The 21,777-nt window shown below is 35.8% G+C and overlaps 3 protein-coding genes across 9 annotated transcripts in view; 1 reads left to right on the top strand and 2 right to left on the bottom strand.

Annotated features, from left to right (window-relative positions):
- The window catches only part of LOC129801671 (uncharacterized), a 46,469-nt gene extending 44,195 nt beyond the window's left edge, over nucleotides 1-2,274 (bottom strand). For both annotated transcript variants that reach the window (XM_055846934.1, XM_055846935.1), the window contains exon 1: nucleotides 2,139-2,274. The gene's annotated coding sequence lies outside the window, so the exon portion shown is untranslated. The remainder of the gene's footprint in view (nucleotides 1-2,138) is intronic.
- The window catches only part of LOC129801718 (rhodanese domain-containing protein CG4456), an 887,636-nt gene extending 879,545 nt beyond the window's left edge, over nucleotides 1-8,091 (top strand). The window contains exons 1-4 of one of the 6 annotated variants that reach the window (XM_055847008.1): nucleotides 2,254-2,492; nucleotides 3,190-3,363; nucleotides 7,014-7,179; nucleotides 7,922-8,060. In XM_055847008.1, coding sequence (XP_055702983.1) covers nucleotides 2,342-2,492; nucleotides 3,190-3,363; nucleotides 7,014-7,179; nucleotides 7,922-7,988 — 558 coding nt within the window. In that variant the 5' untranslated portion in view covers nucleotides 2,254-2,341 and the 3' untranslated portion in view covers nucleotides 7,989-8,060. Of the gene's footprint in view, nucleotides 1-2,253; nucleotides 2,493-3,142; nucleotides 3,364-3,493; nucleotides 3,657-7,013; nucleotides 7,180-7,557; nucleotides 7,718-7,921 lie in introns of those variants that run through there. The other 5 variants (XM_055847005.1, XM_055847004.1, XM_055847006.1 and 2 more) reach the window with 5 other exon arrangements.
- LOC129801664 (DNA polymerase theta) lies at nucleotides 7,824-20,006 on the bottom strand. The gene is made up of 5 exons (XM_055846928.1): nucleotides 19,921-20,006; nucleotides 18,290-19,851; nucleotides 13,417-15,663; nucleotides 8,753-9,712; nucleotides 7,824-8,689 (listed from the first exon to the last, which is right to left on the bottom strand). The coding sequence occupies exons 1-5, from the start codon at nucleotides 19,997-19,999 to the stop codon at nucleotides 8,045-8,047; spliced, it is 5,493 nt and encodes a 1,830-aa protein (XP_055702903.1). The 5' UTR covers nucleotides 20,000-20,006; the 3' UTR covers nucleotides 7,824-8,044.
- Nucleotides 20,007-21,777: the final 1,771 nt, after the last annotated feature.

Raw genomic sequence — 21,777 nt, 5'->3', positions numbered from 1 at the left:
CTACTGAATTTTTCTAAACGAAAAAAATTGAACTTTGTGCAGTGATTACGTCCTTTGATAAAATAGGTTTATACCCAATGGAAATTTCTCTCAAAATGGTAAATAAACTAGAGGCATGTCCTCCTTCAAAATCAATTGTTTGCAGTGGAAGTCCAAAATGCGCACTAACCCAGGAATTGTGAAAATAATCTATATTATTGTTTATGCAGACGAAAATGCGCCTAGGCCTAATATTGTTAAGCATCATAAAAATTATTTATGAAAAAATGGTTAAAAAAACCCGTGCCATTTTACCAAATTTATTTCCAGTGCAAGTTTCTCAGTATCATTTGGATAATTTTAAGTATATTAAAACCGATTTTATGCATCTCGTTGTGCAAGACTTGAACCTATTACAATATAATCCTGCATTGATTCAGGATGTTTTTTAGGAGATAAAGCAAAGAAAGCTTAAAATATCTGGAATAAGGTAAAATAAGTTACTTTATTATTTTCATATGTAGAACCCAAAAACCGTATTTCAGCTTAAAAAAACATTTTCACCAAGATTAAACTCCTGTTCGACAATGTCGAAATCCAAAGTTTTGAATTGCGATTTCATTGGTCATCCAGCGTATTTACTAGATATGACCTCCAGAAACTTCTATTTGTTCAGACATGTAAAGAACCTCCTTCGTGGCTAAGGGCTTAAATCGAATAAAGAGCAAATATCAGCCGTAGAAGCATATTTTGCAGATCTTCCAGAAATACAATCCCGCGATGGTTAAGAATTATTGAAAGGTTATTGGATCAAGTGGGTTGAAGTTGTAGATCATTTAGTTTTTGGAATTATTAATTATTCTTTCATGTCTTTTACGCAACCTTTCAGACAACCTGTATTTTCTTGACATTTTTTTTTCAACGTAATAAAAAATTCAACCTAAAATTAAATAATTTTTTTATGCTGAAAAATATTTAGAGAAAACATTCTGTTTTTCATTCTTTTTTACCCGCATAACCCCTTAAGCAACGTGACCTGCGGTTTTTCAACTACGGCAATTATTTTACAAATATTACTAGTGGGGCACCTTTAAATGTGAGACTTAAATAACATTGAGACTTATCATAATTATAATTTTGTTGCACAGATTCAAAGCTAAATTGCATTATATGGCTCAGTTCCATTTAAACATAGGAGAAAAAAAACAATTTCAAAGCTGTCCCACATTCAAAGGTGTCCCACTTCCCCCTACAGTGAAAATTTTACAAAAATTGATCAAAAAACTTTAACAAATTAATAAAACTCCATCGGTTGAATTGTGGAACTACCCTACTTTAGAGCATTTTACTTTTATCTTACTAAACCGGTTATAAATTGTTGCACATGAACAAAATACAATGTATAATGTCTCTTACGACGTAAGAGATCGAGCGCTCCGCGAACTGACCTATGCCATTGTTTTATTTAAAAATCTTCCGGAAATTGCAATTTTAAACATATTTATACTAGGAAATATTGCAATTGAAGAAAGAGTTACTGATAAAATCTAAAGTCATGTGGTAGACTTCAAAACTATTTCTTGGCAAGAGATAAGAATTTCTGCATTAAAGGACAAGAAGTCAATGACCTCGAGGGCTGATAAACAGTTTAAAAGCCTCTTTTGTTTACATTCTTTTATCACATAACATTCTTCAAAAGAAATTCATAAATATATTTGAGAAATGCTATTAGATGAATTTAGGAGAAGAAAAAGGCAATTTACTGTCTTACTTGTCTAGGATATCCTGGCACTTTTCTATAAATAGATCCCAATGGTTTTCATAGAGGGTCTTTCTATTTAAACAGGTTTCCTGGAATTTTGTACATTTTCATCAAAATTTTAGCATGGGTATACTATTAAATTCAGGTAATTTATCAAGGTAATTGGGAACCGAAAGACCAGAATCAAGAATTCACTGAAATTCCGAGGGAAAATCTTCATTCACTTTCAATTGGAAACGCAATAGTGACGTCAATCAACTATGTGCAATTGAGCAAATTCCTACGGTACATATTTTCAAAATTTCACTATAAATCCGTTTGGGAAGTAAGAAATTTTTCTGTATTGTCATACAGCAACACTTTTTCAACGTTTTATCACTAAAATTGAAACACTTACAAGAGATTAGAGCTAGATTTTTGATGAAATTCCAGGAGAAATATCAACTTTCTGCATTATTCCCACTTCGTCTCGCTGTCGACTGTCAATTGGAATTCTCGCAATTTTTTTCCCCATAAAATTCTAGTAGTCCGTGTGTCTTCCATTTTTCGCCTCTCAATTGAATTTTGTGCTATTTTTGGAGTAAATTTTCAGTGGAAAAAATGCTAAATTTGGTGAAAAATCGCGCAGGATGCTGCAGGTGGATGTACAATGGTACATTTAATGCTGCAGTACGTGGAATTTCAACAGTAAATAGGCGTAAAATGGTGCTTTTCACGGAGACTCCGGCAGCTAAGGGGCTTCTTTCCAAGGGTAAGTTTTTTCACTTTAGCATTTTGATTTCACGTGCAATATTTGATAATTTCTTCTAGAATAATAATTTTTTAAATGGGTTATAATAAGTATTCGCGATGTTAATGATTTTTTAATTAGTTTTGGAGAATTTTACTTATGGTCCCATTGATAACAAAACCTTGACATGGGAGGGCGGAGGGGAAATATCGACTAAACGATTTCTTGCAGAATTTATCGATTTTTTTTGAATTGGTAAATGACGGTTTTTAAGAGAAATTGCAAAATTGTAAAAAATTATATTTTTTAACTTTTTGAAAAATGAGCATAAGTACCAATTATTATAAATTTAAAAAAAATGCAACTGTTTAAAAAAATATTTTCAGGTTCCTATTTTTTTTTATAAATTTTTTGATGAACTGAGGACTCTTAATAAAGTAACTTGCGATTTTATATTTAGTTCAATTTTAAATATTATTAGCAAAATAATTTTAAAGTGCGAAAATGAAATTATCAAATCTAAGGTTTAAAAAAAATATTTGCCCTAATTTAGGGTAAAACCACAACTTCCCATGCGCGATTCCCGCTCAATGTCAATTCTGTTTGACCATCAAAATCCGTTGTGGTTTAAGAGCTATCAGCAATTCCAGATAAGCTCAGAAACTCGTGAGTCTGACACTTGCTTTTAGAAGAATTACCTGCTCATTCCCTCTTGTAGTCTCGAGCAGTTCTACCGTTGTGTCCCGCGCGTTTAGTTCTGGTACCATGAAAATAGCCACTTACGAAGAAGTGAAGGATCTCTGCAATCACCCAGAGAAACTTCTCATTGATGTCCGGGAGCCTCATGAATTACTGGAGACGGGATCAATTCCCACCAGCATCAACATTCCACGTAAGTATTAATTATTTACCAGGGACTTTTTAGTCGATTTTATATTGATTATTTTCCGTGACTCATCGCGTTGGGAGGTTTTCTTGTGAATAATTGAAAAATTGTGTGGTTTTTCAAATTTCTGGAATAGTGGACAGACTCGAAGAAGCTCTCGCAAAGACCAATCCAAGGGATTTCAGGGGATTTTTTGGGGGACCCAAGCCTGAATCTGATACACCAATTATATTCACATGTCGCACGGGGAGGAGGGCAGCCCAGGCAGTTGATATCGCCGACAAACTAGGCTTTACAAAGTACATGTCTTCTTTAAAACTGCAAAATTGATCTTGAGGCATAGAATTAGTTTATTTTTCAATTTTGGTATTTAAATTCAACAGAATCTCTAAAACAATCTTTTTGCCCAAATTATTCGAAGATTATTCAGAATTTTATTTATTTGCAAAAGTTTAATTTTTAGAATAAATTTTTTTATTGCAAAGAATTGAATAGTCATGCTATTTATTATGCATTTGAAGGTTATTTTACTGCCTAACTAATGATTTTCCCTACCAATCGTAGAATTATTTAATTGCTTCTCTCTCGAATTAACTTTATTATCTCGTTTCGCTTAATTGAACAAAGGTTTAGTTATCTCATTTCCAATAAAAGAAGCACATCCAATAAATTATCACTATCTCGGAGTTTATCTTAAAAAAGTTTATCTCAAACATTGCCTATTTGCCTCGAATGATCTTCTTTGCAGTTCCGACATTTTCTAAAATTTTCTTTTTCTTACTCGTTGTTTAGTAAATAAGTAAAATAATTCTGGGGGTTGTGTTCATAGCAATTTACATAGTCAAGCTATTACATTGAAAATATTTAAACACTGAGAGAAATCCGAAAAAGTTAAAATAACATTCCGGAAATGTTAATTTTACCCTGCATTATTGATCCGAAATCGGTGTAAATATTATGCTTTTTAGGTGTATAATGGGTTAAAGTTACCCTTTTTCATGTTAATTTTACACTTAAAAGGGTGTAAAATTAACATTAAAAAATGTTGATATATTTTTACACCTAAAAAGGGTTAAAGTTACGAGGAAAAAAAGTTAATCGCACCCTCTTTTTTTTCTCAGTAAAAAGACCACATTTTTGTCGAAGAAGAAAAGATAGAAATTTTAATACAAATCCAAGAGTATATCGTCGGTTGGATCAGCAACTGTGCTATCTGAATTTTCTTGGTACATATTTTTTTGCAAACACTGCGCAATGACGCATTGTTTTCAACAAATACTGATTCAAAGGTTATGCATATAAAAAAGCCCAATTGTTGATTCAACTGATGATATTTTAAAAAAAAATGAGGTTATGTTAACTTTAACCTAAAAAAATGAAATCTTTGCCCGTTTTGTTCAAAAATTTCGAATTAAATACAGTACGACTCCGATAGACTCAACCGAGTCAACCCCTAAAAATTTTAAACATTGTGACAAAAGGGACAGATAATCCTAACCGGTTTATGTAGCTGAGATTCTTAACGTGAGCTAACTCGAAATACATGCAAATTCGATTTAGAGCTGAAGTTGGGGGACGCCATTTCGATATCTTGAATCAAATTCGTTAAATTTTACAAATTTTGTATTTAATCCAAAATATCAAGGATTGGATGGACTGACAGAAACACGATATATGGCTGAAATGTAGACCAGAATGTTCTCTATGATTTTGCCGTAGAACTTGATCTCATCGATTAATCAGAAGCCGAGATAATCAAGGTTGTATGTTTCTCAACTCGTTTTTTCGACCAGAGCGCCCCAAGTGTTCATTTGGTGACCTTCAACTATATCAAAGAATTGTTATATTTTGTGAGACTTTCCATTTAAAACCCTATTTTAAGTGTCTTGATCGAGTAAAAGCAGTCAAATTGGAATCTTATTGGTATATAAGCGTTATTATTGGAAAAATCAATTTTTTCACACTTAAACGGCAAAATCGGACAGATGGCATTGTCTGATAAAAAAATGATGTATGGACGAAATAAAGACATAAATGTCCTCTACAATTATATCGAAGTAATCATCAAGATCGGTTAAGCACGTGTCGCGATAATTGAGGTTATGTTATAGTGAAATTGGTTTTTCGACTGTGGCACCCCTGGTGTTGGTCCCACGAGGATCAAATTTACTAGAAAGTTGATTTTGTGAGATCTTTCGTTTGAGCCCTCACTCATCAAAATCGGTTCAATAGAACCGGAGATATGATTTTTTTTTAATTTCGTGAACTTTGACCCCTCATATCTCCGGTTCTATTATAACCACAGCGCACTTGCGCCACTTTTTGGAAACGTCATCGACTAGACTACAAAAGTCTAAGAATTTGATTAACTTGCGCAAAGTTATTTTTGAGAATAATGAATATGAATTTTGACGCTATCGCAGCGCCACCTTTGGTGATTTTTTGAACTTTCACCTGAAAGTGCTCATCGAGACGAAACCAAAAACCCAAAATTTAGCTCAAAATGTTAATTAGAACCGGAGATAGAGGCCGGTCAATTTTCGAACTTTGACCCCTTATAGCTCGGGTCAAGGGTTATGGATCGACTTAAGGTTTTTTTGTTTGATAGGTATAATCTGCGGCTACAACATACTAAAATTTCAGCCCGATGCACAAAGGAATTTTTGAGTTATTAAATTTAGAAAATTGAGAAAATTTAGAAAAATAAAATAAGAAAATTTAGAAAAATCTGCTTTTTGAAAATAGCGCCCCTAGCGGTTGTTTTATGAACTTGCGATGTTAGAAAGGGAAGTGGAATTTCACGAGAGCTTTCCAAAACGCCCTCACTTTTTTAATTTTGACAATTAGAACCGGAGTTGGCCATTTTAAGAAATTTTTTGGACCCTTATAGCTCGGGTCAGGGGGGTCGGGGCTCCTTAATTTTGGTATTGATCGAAAGCTCTAAGGCCCGGCAATAACATACTAAGATTTGAGACCGATCGATGCCATAGGGGCGGAGCTATTGAGAAAACAAAAAGAGGGGGGTATTCAAAATGGTGGAAGGAGGGGTGGGAGGTAGGGGGTAAATGCACCAAGTTGCAATTTTCACCCAATATATAACCTTTGTCGAAAACCGCAAGTCGATATCTCTTTTAGTTTAGGAGTTATTAGGCTCCAAAGATCGGACGGACGGACGGACGGGAACGGTTTTTAGCCATCCGTATATTCGTGATCAGGAAGTGATGAAACTAAGAATAAATCGGTTCAGCAGAATCGGAGATATAGGCACCCAAGTATCAAAAAACGGCAAAATCGATTTTGCCTAGATTCCAGGCGCAAAAACAAAATGAAATCAAAATCTTAAGTATTTTCGTAAATCATTTGACCCTAACATTAGAAAAAATGGCATGAGAACCCAGGGACAAAATCACTGTTGCACAGTGTTATTGAATAGCTTTTCTTTTATTTTGAGGTTATATCTAATATAACCTCACATTTGAAACTACTGGTGAAATAAAAGATGGTTTAATTTAAATTTTTTCAATGTAATAGCTCTGTACTGTAAATCATTAGAATCTATGTAAATGTAAATTCTGGATACATGCTAGATAGAAGAGTATCATTATTATTTTTTTTTTATTCTCTGGCTTCTTCATTTTATATGGGGACACCAAAAGTGGGACAAGTGCAGACCATTTTCTCAGATGACACCTCAAATGAGGACTTCCGTGGGCGTTTTGGGCGTGAGAAACCATCTAAAGATGCCCAAATTATTTTCATGTGCAAAGTGGGCATTCGCAGCGACAAAGCCGCTCAAACTGTCACAGAATTGGGTTTCCGCAAGTAAAAAGAAAAGAAAAACCTCAATTTTTTTTTTTTTTTTTTTTGGAGAGAAAAATGTTGGCTGATAAGCTTGTTCCGCTTTTGACTAACTAATAAGCAGCTCAGCGATTTGGTTTTATCTGTTGTTGTTGCATTGGTCATTTTCACAAATTTCGTTAACAAATCCTTGCTCCACAAAAAAAATGGTTTTAGTCATTTTAGTACATTTTAGCACAGAATTCTGTGCTAAATTTATAGAAATTATAGAATTGGATATAAATTCTACTGAATTTATTTTCTTTTTTTTATAATCAAGAAATTATTTTCATTTTGTGATTTTATCTTTAGTACATGTACTAAACTTTAGTTTTTTGTATGTGCAACACTTTTAAATTCCAGTCAATTCGGTGGAGGACAGTCTCAAGTTGTCCAATGAGGAATTCAAGGAGAAATATGGACGAGATAAGCCGGCCAAGGAGCAGGAAGTCATTTTTCACTGCAGAATGGGCGGTAGAGCTGGCAAAGCGACTGATATCGCTACAGCTCTTGGATTTGTGAAGTAAGACAAAAGATCATTTACTTTTGTGGAGCAAGGAATACAATATGTAACACATTTTTAACCATTCGCACATGCTTTTATTGTGGAGAAAAAATAAATAAATTTGCATGAAATATTTTATTTGACAATTTGTGCTTAAAATTATTGGTATGAAATCCATTAAAAAAAATATATTCTAATAAAAAACAATAATTTCTCCAACAGTGCTAAAAACTACAAGGGATCCTGGACAGAATGGAGCGAGAAGGAAGGTCTCCCAGCTCCTAAGTAAAAGGTTGTCATGGCATTCACACAGTTGGTGTAAAAGATTGTTGAACAATAAAAAAATTAGCCTGAAATTTCAGTCATTTCTGCCCAATTGGATCCTGTTTTGAGCTTCACACGAAGCGGAACACTAAGTTTTATGCAATTTTCCATGCTGTCCCTGAGGATCTCGGTAAACTTTGGGACTAGGGTTTTGGGAGTTTCAAAGATTAGCTCATCATGGAGATGGAGAATAAATTGACTATCCCACCCTTTTTTCCTGGACAATTTCTTCTCAACAGCAAGTAGAGCAGTTTTGGCTACATCTGCAGCAGAGCCCTGTATCATGCTGTTGAGAGCCTGACGTTCAGCCTGAGCTCTCAAGGCAGAATCTGGACTGGTGATATGTTCGAGAAAACGTCTCCTACCTGACAGAGTTTCCACGAAGCCTTTTACTCGTGCTTCCTTGAGAATTTTCTCATTAAACGTCCTAATGGCTGGATAAATTCTGTAAAAACCTTCAATCCGTTCTCTAGCGCTAGCTTCATCAACTTTGAGACTCTCCGAGAGACTCCTAGCTCCCATTCCGTAAATTATTCCGTAGCATATTTGCTTGGCTTCGTGACGTAAACTTGGTGTTACATTGTTCTCGGGGATTCCATTCCAGCGAGCAGCAACAGCTCGAAAAATGTCACAATTAGACTTTATCACTTGAATTAGATTAGGATCCTGGAATAAAAAAAATTGAAATTTAAAATTTAGCTAAGATTCAATGAAAGACATTTCGTGCACCTGGGAAAAATGAATGAGAATCCTGAGTTCTAGCTGACAAAAATCAGCAGAAATGAGGATTCTAGTGGGCTTGGGAGCAAAAACTCTTCTACAAGAAAGAATTTTGGTGTTTTCATCCCCAAAATCCAATTGAATATCCTTGGCAACTGTTTGTAAATTCGGCTCATGCATTGTTATCCTTCCGGTTTGTGTCAGGCTGAAGCTTATCCCATGAATTCTGTCCACTTCAATACTCCTGGCCAGAGGATGAAGGGTTTTTGTGAAGACAGCTGTGAGAGTTCTATGCTGAATAATCAGCTTGGACAGAGGTGTTCCCAGTTTTTCCAAAACACTCTTTGCCGTTGACACTTTGCCTTTGCCTTTGGCAATCCCAAGAACATTAGCCACAGCTCTTGAAGAAGCAATATTGAATCTCTTTCCATGCAAAGTGAAAATTTTCTTTTCAAGCTGACCAAATAAATTCTCACAATCTTCAACAAATTTCTCCATCTCATCGCTATTTACGGGAAATCCCGTCAATTCCATCCGGAAGAGAGAAATCTGAATGGGCATTTCAAGTTCCCTAAATACTTTCAATAGTTTTCCATCTCCCACAGCTACAAGTTTGGCCGAAAGATTCCTCAAATTGAACACAATACAGCATTCTGCTGCTGCAAGGGAAACGACTTGGGAGCCTTGGGAAGGTGGTTGAGTTGCAGGAACAAGAAGACCCTCGAGATCTGGACAATGAAGCATGACAATTCTGTGAAGACTCGTTGTAGCCTCATCAGGTTGTAGAAGCCAGTTGGCCACTTGAGGATCTTGGAAAGTAGCTCGAGTATTGAAAATCTCACGGATGCCTCTGGTCAAGAGTTTGAGCTTCTCTTTGACCTCCCACATGTGAATAAGTCCGTCTGAGCGATTAAAGAGTTTGGCGATAAACAGTCTTCTGCTCTCTAAATCCACTTTGGTGTTTTCTCCCTTAAAACATTTCGTCAGAGAATTAGGGTAAGTGTGTCAAATTTCGGCATAGTTGCATGCAAGCGCCAAAATCTCAAGTTTGAAATGTAATATTTTAAATACAAATTGATTTTTATTATTCTTTTTTTCTGAAAGAGTGTTGTTTGGAACCTTGTAAAAGAGTTTACCGTCTTTATTTACTCTAAAATCATTCTTAATGCATTTTAAAATGAATAAAAATATAGACATAGCTTCGGTGCCCTATTTCGGCCACCTACATTCTCTTAGTTCCTTACCCTTCGGGAATTCTTCCAATATCTTTTACGTCATCTCATTAGTCGAAGATACATTTTTTGTTATTCTTTTGCATTGTATAATCTCTAGAGTACGTAAAATCTAAAAGTTCATGGAAATTCGAGGAACAAAAAAGATGGCCGAAATTGCAAGCTGGCCGGAATTTGGCACGCTTACCCTATTTTGACTTCTAAATTTCTAAATGATATTCTAAAAAAAATGCTCAGAAAAGACAATTGAAATCTCTACGGAAAATTAGGGGAAAGTACCCATGCATCGTACGATTCCAAGCTTCATAATGAATCAATTTTTCCTGTGTTTCTTAATAAGACTCATCGCACCCATATTTCAAAAACTAAGGGAATTTGCACAATTTTTAAAATGTTGCTGAGTCACATTTATTCAGAAACTGAAGAAAAATTTAGTCATTATGAAGCTTGGGATCGTACAAAGCATGGACATTTTCCCCTACTGGTTAATTGGTTCACTACCAATTTAACATTATTTTTCAGAATTTTAGGACCGTTTTTTTTTAAATGAAGCCTATTTTAAAAATCTTTGTTTATGGCTCCAGCACACCTTTTAGATCAGGAAAATTTCATGAAGTCGAAATTCGGATCTCCTTCTTTCTCACATGTTCTGCATATGACTATCTCATTCTTTCGCATACCAAATCCGATTGAGCTAAATTGAATTTGGAGTGATGTTGAAAAGAAGAAGAAGAGTGCGAGAGAATGAGATAGGCATACGCAAAACATGTGAGAAAGAATGGGATCCGAATTTCGACTTTATGAAATTTTCCTGATCTAAAAGGTGTGCCGGAGCCATTATAAATGAGCGATTTTGAAAGCGTTGACCTTGCCTTGAAGATACATTAGAAGGAATGCATGAGGATCATTGGCGTGCATGGACGTATTATTTTTGATAAGACAGAAGAAAAATGTTTTTAGACTTTTTTTGATTTGGAAAAAACAGCTCTGCGAAATATGGACCTAATTAGGTGGGCAAGTCACTGAATAACCGAGGTCGATATCACTTACCGTTGGACCCCTAACTCGGTAACATTCATATAAACAGAAAACCTATACATTCAGTTCCAGGATTATGCACATTTTCGGGACCGAAAAAAACTCGCGAAATAATATTATCCATCGAGAAAATTTGCATACCCGCAGGGGCTTTCTTTTAAATAAATCAGCCGTAGAACGAATTTCGCGCTTAGTAAAAGTAGTCAAAATAAAAAGATTCAACTGTTTAATGGAAAGGCATTAGCAAATAGCCCTTTTTGGCCAGAGTTCTTTAATAACAACTTAATAAAAGAAATTAAAGTTTTATTCAGCAAAAGAAGCACCGTGCTTCCACCAAACTTCCCGCATCTCATTCTCAACATAGTATACATTCAGGCGTATTTCAAAAATGATTTCATAAATTGACTCCTAATGGTAGGCAAACTTGTATAATTCCGTCAGGTGCATAATCCCGGAGTGCATAATACTGGGACTAAGTGTATTTCGAGCAAAAAGTCATTTACTGGCACTTCACCAATTCATTTTCAAATCGAGTTGAATTTAAATTGCATTAAAAGTTAAAAGGGGTGGCAAAGCGTCCCAGGCGAAATGCTCGAACTCGTGACTTAGATGCTATACCTCAAAGGTACTTTCGCATCATTTACCGTTTACCAGTTCTCAACCGATTTAAACCGATTCATAAATCATTCAAAAGATCGCCCAACATATCTCACGAGTAATAAAATTGATTTTTGGGTAAAAATTAGTTATCAGTTCACTGAGAGAAATCCGAAAAAGTTAAAATAACATTCCGAAAATGTTAATTTTACCCTGCAGTATTGATCCAAAATCGGTGTAAATATTACCCTTTTCAGGTGTATTAGGGGTTAAAATTACCCTTTTTCATGTCAATTTTACCATTAAAAAGGTGTAAAATTAACATTAAAAAATGTTGATACATTTTTACACCTAAAACGTGTTAAAGTTCTTAGGAAAAAAAGTTAATCGCACCCTCTTTTTTTTCGCAGTGTTCATTACCGATTCATAACCAATTGGAACCAATTCAGTTTTATCGGAAATTCCAAGATCTTTCCAACAAGCCCAAACATGATGCCATTCGGATGAGCAATACACTCTTTAGAGCTTTTTTAATCTTTGACCTTGAAAAAACGTTATTGGGAATAATTCAACAAGTTTATGTTCTGGAACTTAAACGGTAAAAGATATTAACTTCCGATCTTCGGTGACGCCCAATAAAAAAAAAAAAAACATTGTCTCCTCCAGACCTTTTTTTCAATTTCCCCTTATCTCCTCAATTCCCTTCAAAACCATGTTTTTCTGATCCACATATCTGAAGTTTCAAAGGTGGTGCAGATGAACATTTCGTCCGAACATACCTAGGGGGAAGTGGGGCACTTTTGAAAGTGGGGCACCTTTGAAATTGGGATTTTTCTCCCAATTTCAAATTGGGAGAAATTTTTTTCCCCTATTTAGCTTCTCAAACTATTTGTGCAGCTAAGTTAAGGCTCAACTTTATTTAAAAATAAGTGAAAATACAAATATCAAAGGTACCCCACTTTCAAAAGTGCCCCACTTCCCCCTATGACCGAAAAATTCGCCATTTTGAATTATTGAAGGTCAAAGATCAATCACTTAACCGATTTGGTTAAATTTGTATATTTTAGAAAGGTATTGAAATTTCGGACCCGGCTACATCGGTCTTCATCGTTAATGGATCGGTTAAATACTGATAATTGAATTTTTGTTCTTGGAAATAAATTTTTCACTTGACATCAAGTTTGTACCCAAACTAGTGGTCAAACGCTAAACGATATTGACTTCTGGTCTTTGATAACCTCAATAAGTGGACATTATCTCGGACTTTTCGGATAGTATTTTCCCCTAACCACCCCCCCCCATGCCCTCCAAAACCACGTTTTTTCGCTTTTTCTCAAAATTGGCCCAAGCTTTTTCAATGATTTTCGGATATGTTTCAGAGGTAGTCCAGATTAACATATCGTTCAAACATACCTATGACCGGAAAATTCTCCATTTTGAATTATTGTAGGTCAAAAAGGTTAATTACTAGAGAGAAAAATTTTTCAACCGATTTGGTTGAATTTTGATCTTTTGGAAAGATTTTGACATATCCTATTAGTTTTAATTGTGCGTAAACACGTTACTAGTGACAAGACCATTATAAAATGCACACTTGGCCAATTTCAGAATTGTTTTCAGAATTGCTGGGACGCTTTGCCATCTTTTTTTGAAATTCTCTTAACAAATGTAGGCATTTTTATACCGGGGCTAAGCTGCCCCAGTCTCCCCTACGACAACGATTGATGATAATGCCGAATTATTGGTCTGTATGGAATTCGAGTAATAAAATATTACCTAGAATAATTTTCAAAAAATTCTACTCACTTTTTCCGTGGAAAAATCCACAACAGCCACTTCTTTTCCATCACAAGAGATCACCACAGCTGAAAGGATTCTTTCCTGATCCACTTGAAATCCTTCCTGAATTTCCTCGAAATTTTCTTCTCCATCCAGGAGTTTGGCACCAATATTCACTTTGCCCTGTTTACTTTTCTCAATCACAATACCAACAGACACTTCTGGGCAGTTTAGGGCTCTCTGAGAAAATTCCTGGAAGGACTTTTCATCCTTTGTCACATGGTTGATTTTTGGAGCTTTACTTAAGGAGGCTTTTGAGTGCAAAACTTTGCATATTTGACTCTTTTTGATTCTCTTTGAAGACGCATCTGGTGCAGTTTGTGAGCAGGGAATTTCATCTACACTGGAATTAATCTGTGAGACACTCAAATTCTTGATGCTGTCATTTTGGAGGGAAATTTTAGGACTCTGTGGGAGAATTTCTTCATCTTCCCAATTGACAGTTCCTCCCATTTCTTGCTCAATAATCCTCCTGGCATCTGTCTTGATGATCTTAGCTGCTTCTTCAATGGTTAAATCTCTCTGACCAGTTATATTGTATTTCCTTAGTTTGATCCTTTCTTTAGCCTCATAATCAGCTTCTCCCTCCCTTTGAGCTTCTGTATCAAAAGAAGCACAATCAAGAAGAATTTTGACAATTTTTGATGATTCAGTTCTGGCCAGGATTAAGAGTGTTTCAATTCCGGCTGCAAAGAGAGCTCTAGCTCTTTGTGCATTGAGACTGGGAATCTTCATGAGATCAACGAGATCCCTATGAATCCCAAAAAAGAGTCTCTCCCTGAATTGACTGACAATCATTGCCAGAAGTTGCCAATTGAGTGCTGTGCAGAAATATGCAACTATAGCTGCAAAAGATGCTGCCATCTGCTGAAGACTCTGAAGTAGTCCTCGAGGACATTTATATTTTGCAGCCACATCTGCAATTGGCACTTCACTGATGAGTTCCTGTAGTGCAAGGGCTGTATAGAATCTCTTATGGATCTGAAGCTGTTTCTCATCCAGAGACTTTGTTCCTCGCATTGCACGCACTAGAAAGGCATCCCGTACGCCTACTAACTCTCCAACACGCCTCATAGTGCTCGGGAGTCGTTCCCAGAGATCCAGGAAGTGCAGCCAATCAATCTCTGGCAATTGATGGCAAACAGAAAATGGGGTAACCAGATAAATGGCATGAAGTTCGGATTCTAGAACGAAACACTGCCTAGATTTCTGGAGTTCGGAGAAAAGTAGAAAGCCATCTGAGGGAGGTATTGAAGAGGCAAGGCAAGCATATCCAAGTCGAGTAGCTATTAAAACTTCCTCTGCAGTTTCTTCAGAAGTTTGACGCCTAAGAAATTCGTATTTTAGAAGAAAATCCACACTATCTCTCACAGAATCCTCATTCTCATCTTCATCTGAAGAATCTTCCTGATCTGACACTTTGCGTCTCCTTTTCTTCTTCTTTGGAGAATTTTCGACATTTATTCCAAAAGATTCTTCGCCTTTTTCAGCCCAAATCATCGTACAGGAAAAAAACAGCTGGAGATCTTTGAAACTCGTAGCCATTCCAGCTGCTACAATTTCCAGGAGAGCTCTCCTCAAATTTCCCGAATTTCTGGCATCGAGACACGAAGATATCGGCATTAAATCACGCGTAAGCAATTCTTTTCCAACCTTTACATTTGCTTCATCACAAATTAAGATCGCTTCCCCCAGAGTATCTTTTCCCGTACGACCTGCCCTACCTATCATCTGCCTGTATGTTAGGGCATTCATGCTTCTGCCTCCGAACATTGGACTCCGTACAATAACTCTCCGAGCAGGAAGATTAACTCCAGAACTCAGAGTACTTGTGGCCACGAGAACTCTGAGGGCTCCCATCCGAAAGCCCCCCTCTATCGCATCTCTCTCCTCTGTGGTCAGTCCAGCATGATGAAAAGCACAAGCATAGCCAATACACCTGGCCAACACTTGATCCAACCCAGTTGGGCAGTTCAGAAGTTCCTGCCGGACGGATTCAATGGCTTCTCGTTGGACAGCATCACGAATTTTGGCCCCAAGAATCGTTCGACTTTTTCCCACAGTGTAAATGACCTCAGCGAGAGTCAGACAAAGTTTTTCGCACCAATCTTTAGATGGGCAGAATACTATCACACCACATCCTTCGCTAATAGTCTCTAGAACGAGTTGGCCTACATTGTCTTGGTCGCGAAGACCGCAAACTGTTGAAAACTCCTACAGCAGCGAAGGGTTTTAAAAATTAAGTTAATTTTTTTGTAAAGGAACTGTTTGATAAGCCCTAATGAACTTACAATAGGTCAGATTATTAAGTTAACCCATTCCTTACCATGGTATTATACATCATACGCAAATTGGGTGATTTTAGATGATTTATTTCTGGACAATTGCTATCCGAATAGCTGCCCGAAATGAATTTTTAGTTATAGTTTAATCCTTCAATTACTTTGGAAAAATAGTCCGACAGAGATGAAAATACATTTTGCTGTTCTTTTCTCGCTTCGCGAAAGGTCATGCAAAATTTTTGCTCAAAATGGCGAACGGAAAATTCTACATCCCGACGAATTTGTTAAAATTGGCGTCTTTCCTCTTTCTTGATTTGAATTCTAGTTGCCAATTTGTTATCTTGGATAGTTACTCTATCTAAAGCAATTGAGTTTGTAATGAATTAATGCACAGAATTTAAATTCAGTGACCGTTAAGACGTGTGTTTGATGGCGAATCCCCGCGCCCCCATAATAGATAAAAAAAAATTTCTTTTCAAAAAATTCATCTATTTATCTGTAGGAAACTAATCCCAAAATATGAAAATTCCATCTCAAGTATTTCTGGTACATTGACTGAATGGCTTAAGGAGATACTCTTAAACGCTCTTAACTAATAAGGTCAAAAGAAATCTACATTTTTTTTATTGCTTTATTATCACGAAAACTGAAATCCCGAACGTGATGTACCCAAATAGGTCGAAATCCCGAAAAAGAAAATTTCGAAAGGGCCAAAATCCTGAATGATCTAAATCTAATATGTTGAAAGAAACAAAATTATACGGAGGATGTGTGAAATAATTTCAAAAACACAAAATTTTCCTTTGACTTCAGAAAGCGTGGGTGCAATCGTGATTTAGGTTTTAAATTCGAGATTTAGGTTTTCGGTAGTGTAACTTTCGAGACTTTAAGTGTTCGGGATTTTGGCCCATTCAAGACTTTGGTTTTTCAGGATTTTGACCCATTTAGACTTTTCGGAATTTTGATCCATTCGGAATTTTACTTTTCGAGATTTTGGCATTCGGAATTTGAGCTTTTTTGGATTTTTGACGTTCAGGAATACGGATATTGGTATAGTGGCATTCAGGATTTTGGCTTTTCTGCATTTTGGCCCATTCGAGATTTTGGTTTTTCGAGATTTTGGCTTTCGAGACTTTGTTGTTTTTTCAGGATTTTCACACATTTAGGCTTTTGACTTTTCAGGATTTTAAACCATTCGGAATTTTGCTTTTCGAAATTTTGGAATTCGGGATTTAAGATTTTCGGGTTTTTGACTTTCGGGATTATAAATTTCGGGACAGTGGCATACAGTATTTTAGCTTTTTTGGATTTTGGTTCATTCGAGGATTTTGACCAATTTAGGATTTTGTGGGTATTCGAAATTTTGAATTTCGGAATTTAGAATTTTTCAGGAATTTTGGCGTTCGTAATTTTGACCGGGATACCCAAGAATATAACATAAAAATTTAGAAGTTGACTCGAAGTATTTTCGAGGATACAGAGAGACTCATTAAAAATAAATTTCATATTTAAAGTAAAAAAATTGTGAAATCATAAACATGTTTTAGGGTTTTTTTTAATTAAAAATGCATTTTTGCAATAATATTTTGGTTAAAAAATTAATTTTACAACAATTATTTTAGATCAAATAGAAGATAATTTAATTCTAAAAGGAATAAGCGATTACTCGTTTTCTTTGGTCAATTTTTTTTTGTTTACTTTCCCGTCAATTTGACAAAGGCGTAAAAAATAGGAATAGAGAAAACGCACTTAAAAGTTCTTACAGGATTTCCAACGATATTTTTTTTTAATGAACGTAAGCTTAATATTATATAATTAGGTCAAAATGCGCTCACATGTTAATAAGAATTTTCTACTCTCGCAGATCTTTTTGTCCCTTTTGGCGAAAAACTTGAACAAATAATTTTCATAGCATCTTAATGAAAATATATTCAATGGGTTTTATTTTTAGGATTTAGTAATAAAAGTTATCTGATTAACTTCATTAATCTTAAACTTAATTAGAAAACACGAGATTGGAAAATTAGGTACCTCAAGTTTTTTTTATTAAAAATGTGTATTCTTTATTTATGAATTTAATGATTTTATTTGGGAAAAATGTAAGGACCACGCCCATGACAAAATAGGCTACTCCTTAAATTTTGCGTGATTTCAATCTAGTATTTTTATTAATTCTCATTGATCGATTTACTTTTTTTTCAATTTCAAACTGGATGAAAGAGCGGTTTTTATGGGGCCGTGAAAACTAATCACTTGACAAAATAGCAAGATTGATTTTGAAAATAGGTGTGGCATTCAGTTAAATCATTCAATTGAACTTTTATATCTTTTTCATGTTAAGAAATTTAAAATTGGGCGTGGCTTATTTATCGCCCCATATAACGGTGTTTAATTTTTTAAAAATGACCATTGAGACTCATCTGTGACCTAAAAAAAAATTCTACGACCATAAAGGGTTAAAGGGTTGAGTCTGATAGTAGTATTGAAGATTTTTCCACGATTACAATAGCTGGGATTATTAAAAGGCTCAATCTAAAATATTCAAGGAATCGACTCACCTGAACATCTAGGGTTCGAATCGCCTCAAAACGATTCGACAATATTTTGTTGCCCACTTTTATCATCTCCCTAAGTTCAACTGGTCGAAAGTCAGTCAAATAGAATTGGGCTGAAAGCCATCGGCAGAGAAGTTCCAGATTGGGTAAAGTAGCAGACATTCCCACAATTTGAATCTTGAAATCCATCTTTTTACTGACATAGAGGATCTTGGCGAGGAGAAGCTCGAGAATGTATCCTCGACTGGGATCAGAGATCAAGTGAATCTCATCAACTACAACGATTCCAACTTGATGGACTTTCTGAAGTTCCAGGAGACGATTGAAGATACTGTTGGCCTTTTCGATGGTACACACAGCCACTTGGCAGGCATCGAAGCCTCCAGGAGGAGAGTATCCTCCGAAGAATCCCTCTACACGGATTCCAGCTGGTGTCAGGAGATCTCGCAAATAGAGCATTTTCTCTCGAACTACAGAGATAAATGGCAGGATGAGGAGGGCTTTTTTCTGGCGTTCCAAGACACTTTTTATCATGAGGATTTCGCTCACGAGGGTCTTTCCTGAAGATGTGGGTGCACTGTAGACAAGATTATCACCTTCTAGGAGAGTTTGGCGGTTTGAAAGACACTCCACTTGCCACTGGAACATCTCCGTGATGCCTTTCTTGGTGTATGCAGCCAAAATTGGCTCTGGAAGTCCCCAGGATGATAGAAATTTGGCTTCTGTTACCGCTGGTGCCTTTAGAGGTTCCTGGGATGCTTTGATGGATGTTTCCAAGATAGAATCTTCCTTCCGGAAGGAAATCTGAGAATTCTGAGGCATTTGAGAAGATGTTGCAATGAAAGAATCTTCCATATGGAACTCCTTGATCATTTGGGATACTTCCCTCCGACAAGCTTTCATTTCGAGATTTGTACTTTGTTCTGTGACAAAAGTTACATTGTCTATGTTTAAGTCTTCCTCAGTTTCAATTACCTCATTGATATCCTTTTTCTTGGCGACTTGTTCTTCCTTCTGAAACACATTGGAAGTCTCCCAGTCACTGAATTCAATGTCAATGATATCCTGACTCGAAATGGGCATCTCCAGGATGACTTTCTCCCCTTCAGCTTCACTCAGGAGGATCATACTCTCTTCAGGAACTTCAGTCTGAAGCGCTTCTTTGTCGAATTTTGCCTCTTCCTCGTCCACAACCTCAAGTAACTTCTCTAAGACTGTTACGTCCAAGTGACTAAAGTCAGTGGACTTCTTCTCCAGAGGATTCATCATGTATTTCCCTAGAAGACTGTCTGATTTGTTTTTCCGGATGGACTTCTTGCTTTGACTAATATTTCGCTGCTTATTTCGCCTTCCTATTGGTCCACTATGTTCCAGAGAATTATTTGGAGATGCTTCCACGCATTCATCATCGGAATTTCCTGCACCTTGGGAAGAACTAGGAAGGTTTTGTGTTTTTGACCGGGTAAGTCGGCGACCCGGACTTGGAGATATTTTTGCAGGTAAGTTCTCAAGTTTTTTCAGGGTTTCAAGGCTCAAATTGAATGACTCCGAGAAGTGAGCCATTCCTGGAGTATTAGGGAAATAATCTATGATTAGAAAGATGTGAAAAATTTGGGAAATATTACAAAAATCACCTGGAAAATTGCAGCCAACGTTGAAATCGCGGTTAACCCGGCTGACACGGAGCCTTTCAAAAACAACTCCCGTATTCATATGGTACCCCGAATCTGTTATAAATTTTGAAAAGTAACAGTCTGGATAAAGATGACCCATAAAGAATTTTCTTAAAAACTCTCCAAAAATATAAAATAGAAAAAGCACATAAATTTTCTTTAGAAATATTTAATTCATTTTAAAATATTATGAATAAAATTCATACATTTTGTCCGAATTAGAGATAAATTCTCTAAAAAATGTTTTATCTAAAGTAGGGCGTTGTTGTTCAAGTTCATCATGAGGAAGTTCCATGTTAACAGCTTGAAATACTTTTTTCCTGATTTTTTCAGCATATTCAGTATCACATTGGAATAAATCGCAAATAAGTTGCGTGTTGATTGACAATAAATTCTCTAAAAGTGGCAAATTGTGGCAAATGACAAAGTTTTTGAGAAAATATTCATTATCAATAAGAAATTCTTCATTCTTTAAGTTCTTCGCGCGAATACCGTTTTGAAATTTGATAGAATTATTAGGATTTCCAAAAAGTCGAAGAAAGATACACTTAAATCCCAAATCTTCCTCAGATTGTGTTTCTATATTTGATAATTCAACTTTTTTGTTGGTTAATAAACAAATCGGCACATGCGATTTGTTAAAATGCCATTTTCAGGGATACTTTTGGAGAACTTTTCTAAATAAAGACGATTTCCTGCTTTCTCATGAGTGAAATCTGTATTTCTCAGTATTCTTGTACGGCTTTCGGAGTAGGTTACTTGAATAAAAAATGAATAAGAAATACCACCATACTCAAATTCTAAAACAACGTCGTCAAAGTATTTAAATCTTGTAAACTGATATGCTACTTTGTATGATGGGCACTGCATTTCTTCAGCTCGAAGACAAAAATGCAAAAGTATCTCCTTCTCATACTGAATAGGTTTCGTGAAATCCTGATGTGAAAAATGGACCTCTGGTAGGATGTGTCCAATTCCCAAATTTCCGGCCATATTTCCTGAAAGAAAAGAAGATTGTAAAGAATTTCTGCTAAAATAATAGTAGGGGGAGGCTTTGAACTTTCGCACACAAAAATGATGTTCAAGTTCAGTGATTTTTTCTGACTACCATGCAAACCGTATGGATTCTCCAACTATGCCAAAAAAATGTCTTACTTATAAGGTTCATAATCCCACCAAACAAAATCCCAGGAAATCCTTAGATTTTCCTCCAGAGGAAAATGAAAATTGAATGGCGATTTGTCCGATAGATGAATCAAGTTTCTATTATCGCACACGATTCACGCCATCATTGAACACCCCATTTTCACCGTAAATTTTGCACCGGACACTAAAAGTTGCACATCATTGTTTAAAGGGAACTCTAATCTACTTGATTAAACCATTTTTATAAGGAATAAAACATTTTAATATCACTTTTTTGGAACTTTTATGAGAGATGTTTTATTGACATTAAAAACCATTTTTTTGCTTGATTCTACGAGAATTTCACTCCGGAAACGGTTAAATCTGATGAATACTTTCTTGAAAAGTCCAAATATCACCAAATTTACACGAATCAATAAGTTTTTAAAGCTAAAAATTGACTAAAACTTTGCAAGCGAGAAGACCACACAAGATTCCACCATTCCTCCACGGAGCCGGATATGCACAAAAACCTTTGAATGCGCATCATTGAAGATTTCCCTGTTCCTGCAGCTGCAGGAATCGGGATTTAGCACAGATATTGAGCTTCAGCAGGTGAACAAGCTAAAATTTTCACAAAACATCTTCTTACGGACAATTTCTTTTCTTTGACATGAAAAACAACACAATAGT

This window comes from Phlebotomus papatasi, chromosome 2 (assembly GCF_024763615.1).
Source record: "Phlebotomus papatasi isolate M1 chromosome 2, Ppap_2.1, whole genome shotgun sequence".
NCBI classification, from domain to species: Eukaryota; Metazoa; Arthropoda; class Insecta; order Diptera; family Psychodidae; genus Phlebotomus; species Phlebotomus papatasi.
Note: the sequence above shows the minus strand (reverse complement) of the source record. Positions and strands in the feature narration are given on the sequence as shown.

Coding starts and splice junctions, on each gene's coding strand:
- LOC129801664 (XM_055846928.1), bottom strand. CDS start 19,999: ATGAATACGGGAGTTGTTTTTGAAAGGCTCCGTGTCAGCCGGGTTAAC. Junction 9,713..13,416: donor TGGATTTTTCCACGGAAAAA/GTGAGTAGAATT, acceptor AAATGTTTTAAG/GGAGAAAACACCAAAGTGGA. Junction 8,690..8,752: donor TTCTCATTCATTTTTCCCAG/GTGCACGAAATG, acceptor TTTTTATTCCAG/GATCCTAATCTAATTCAAGT.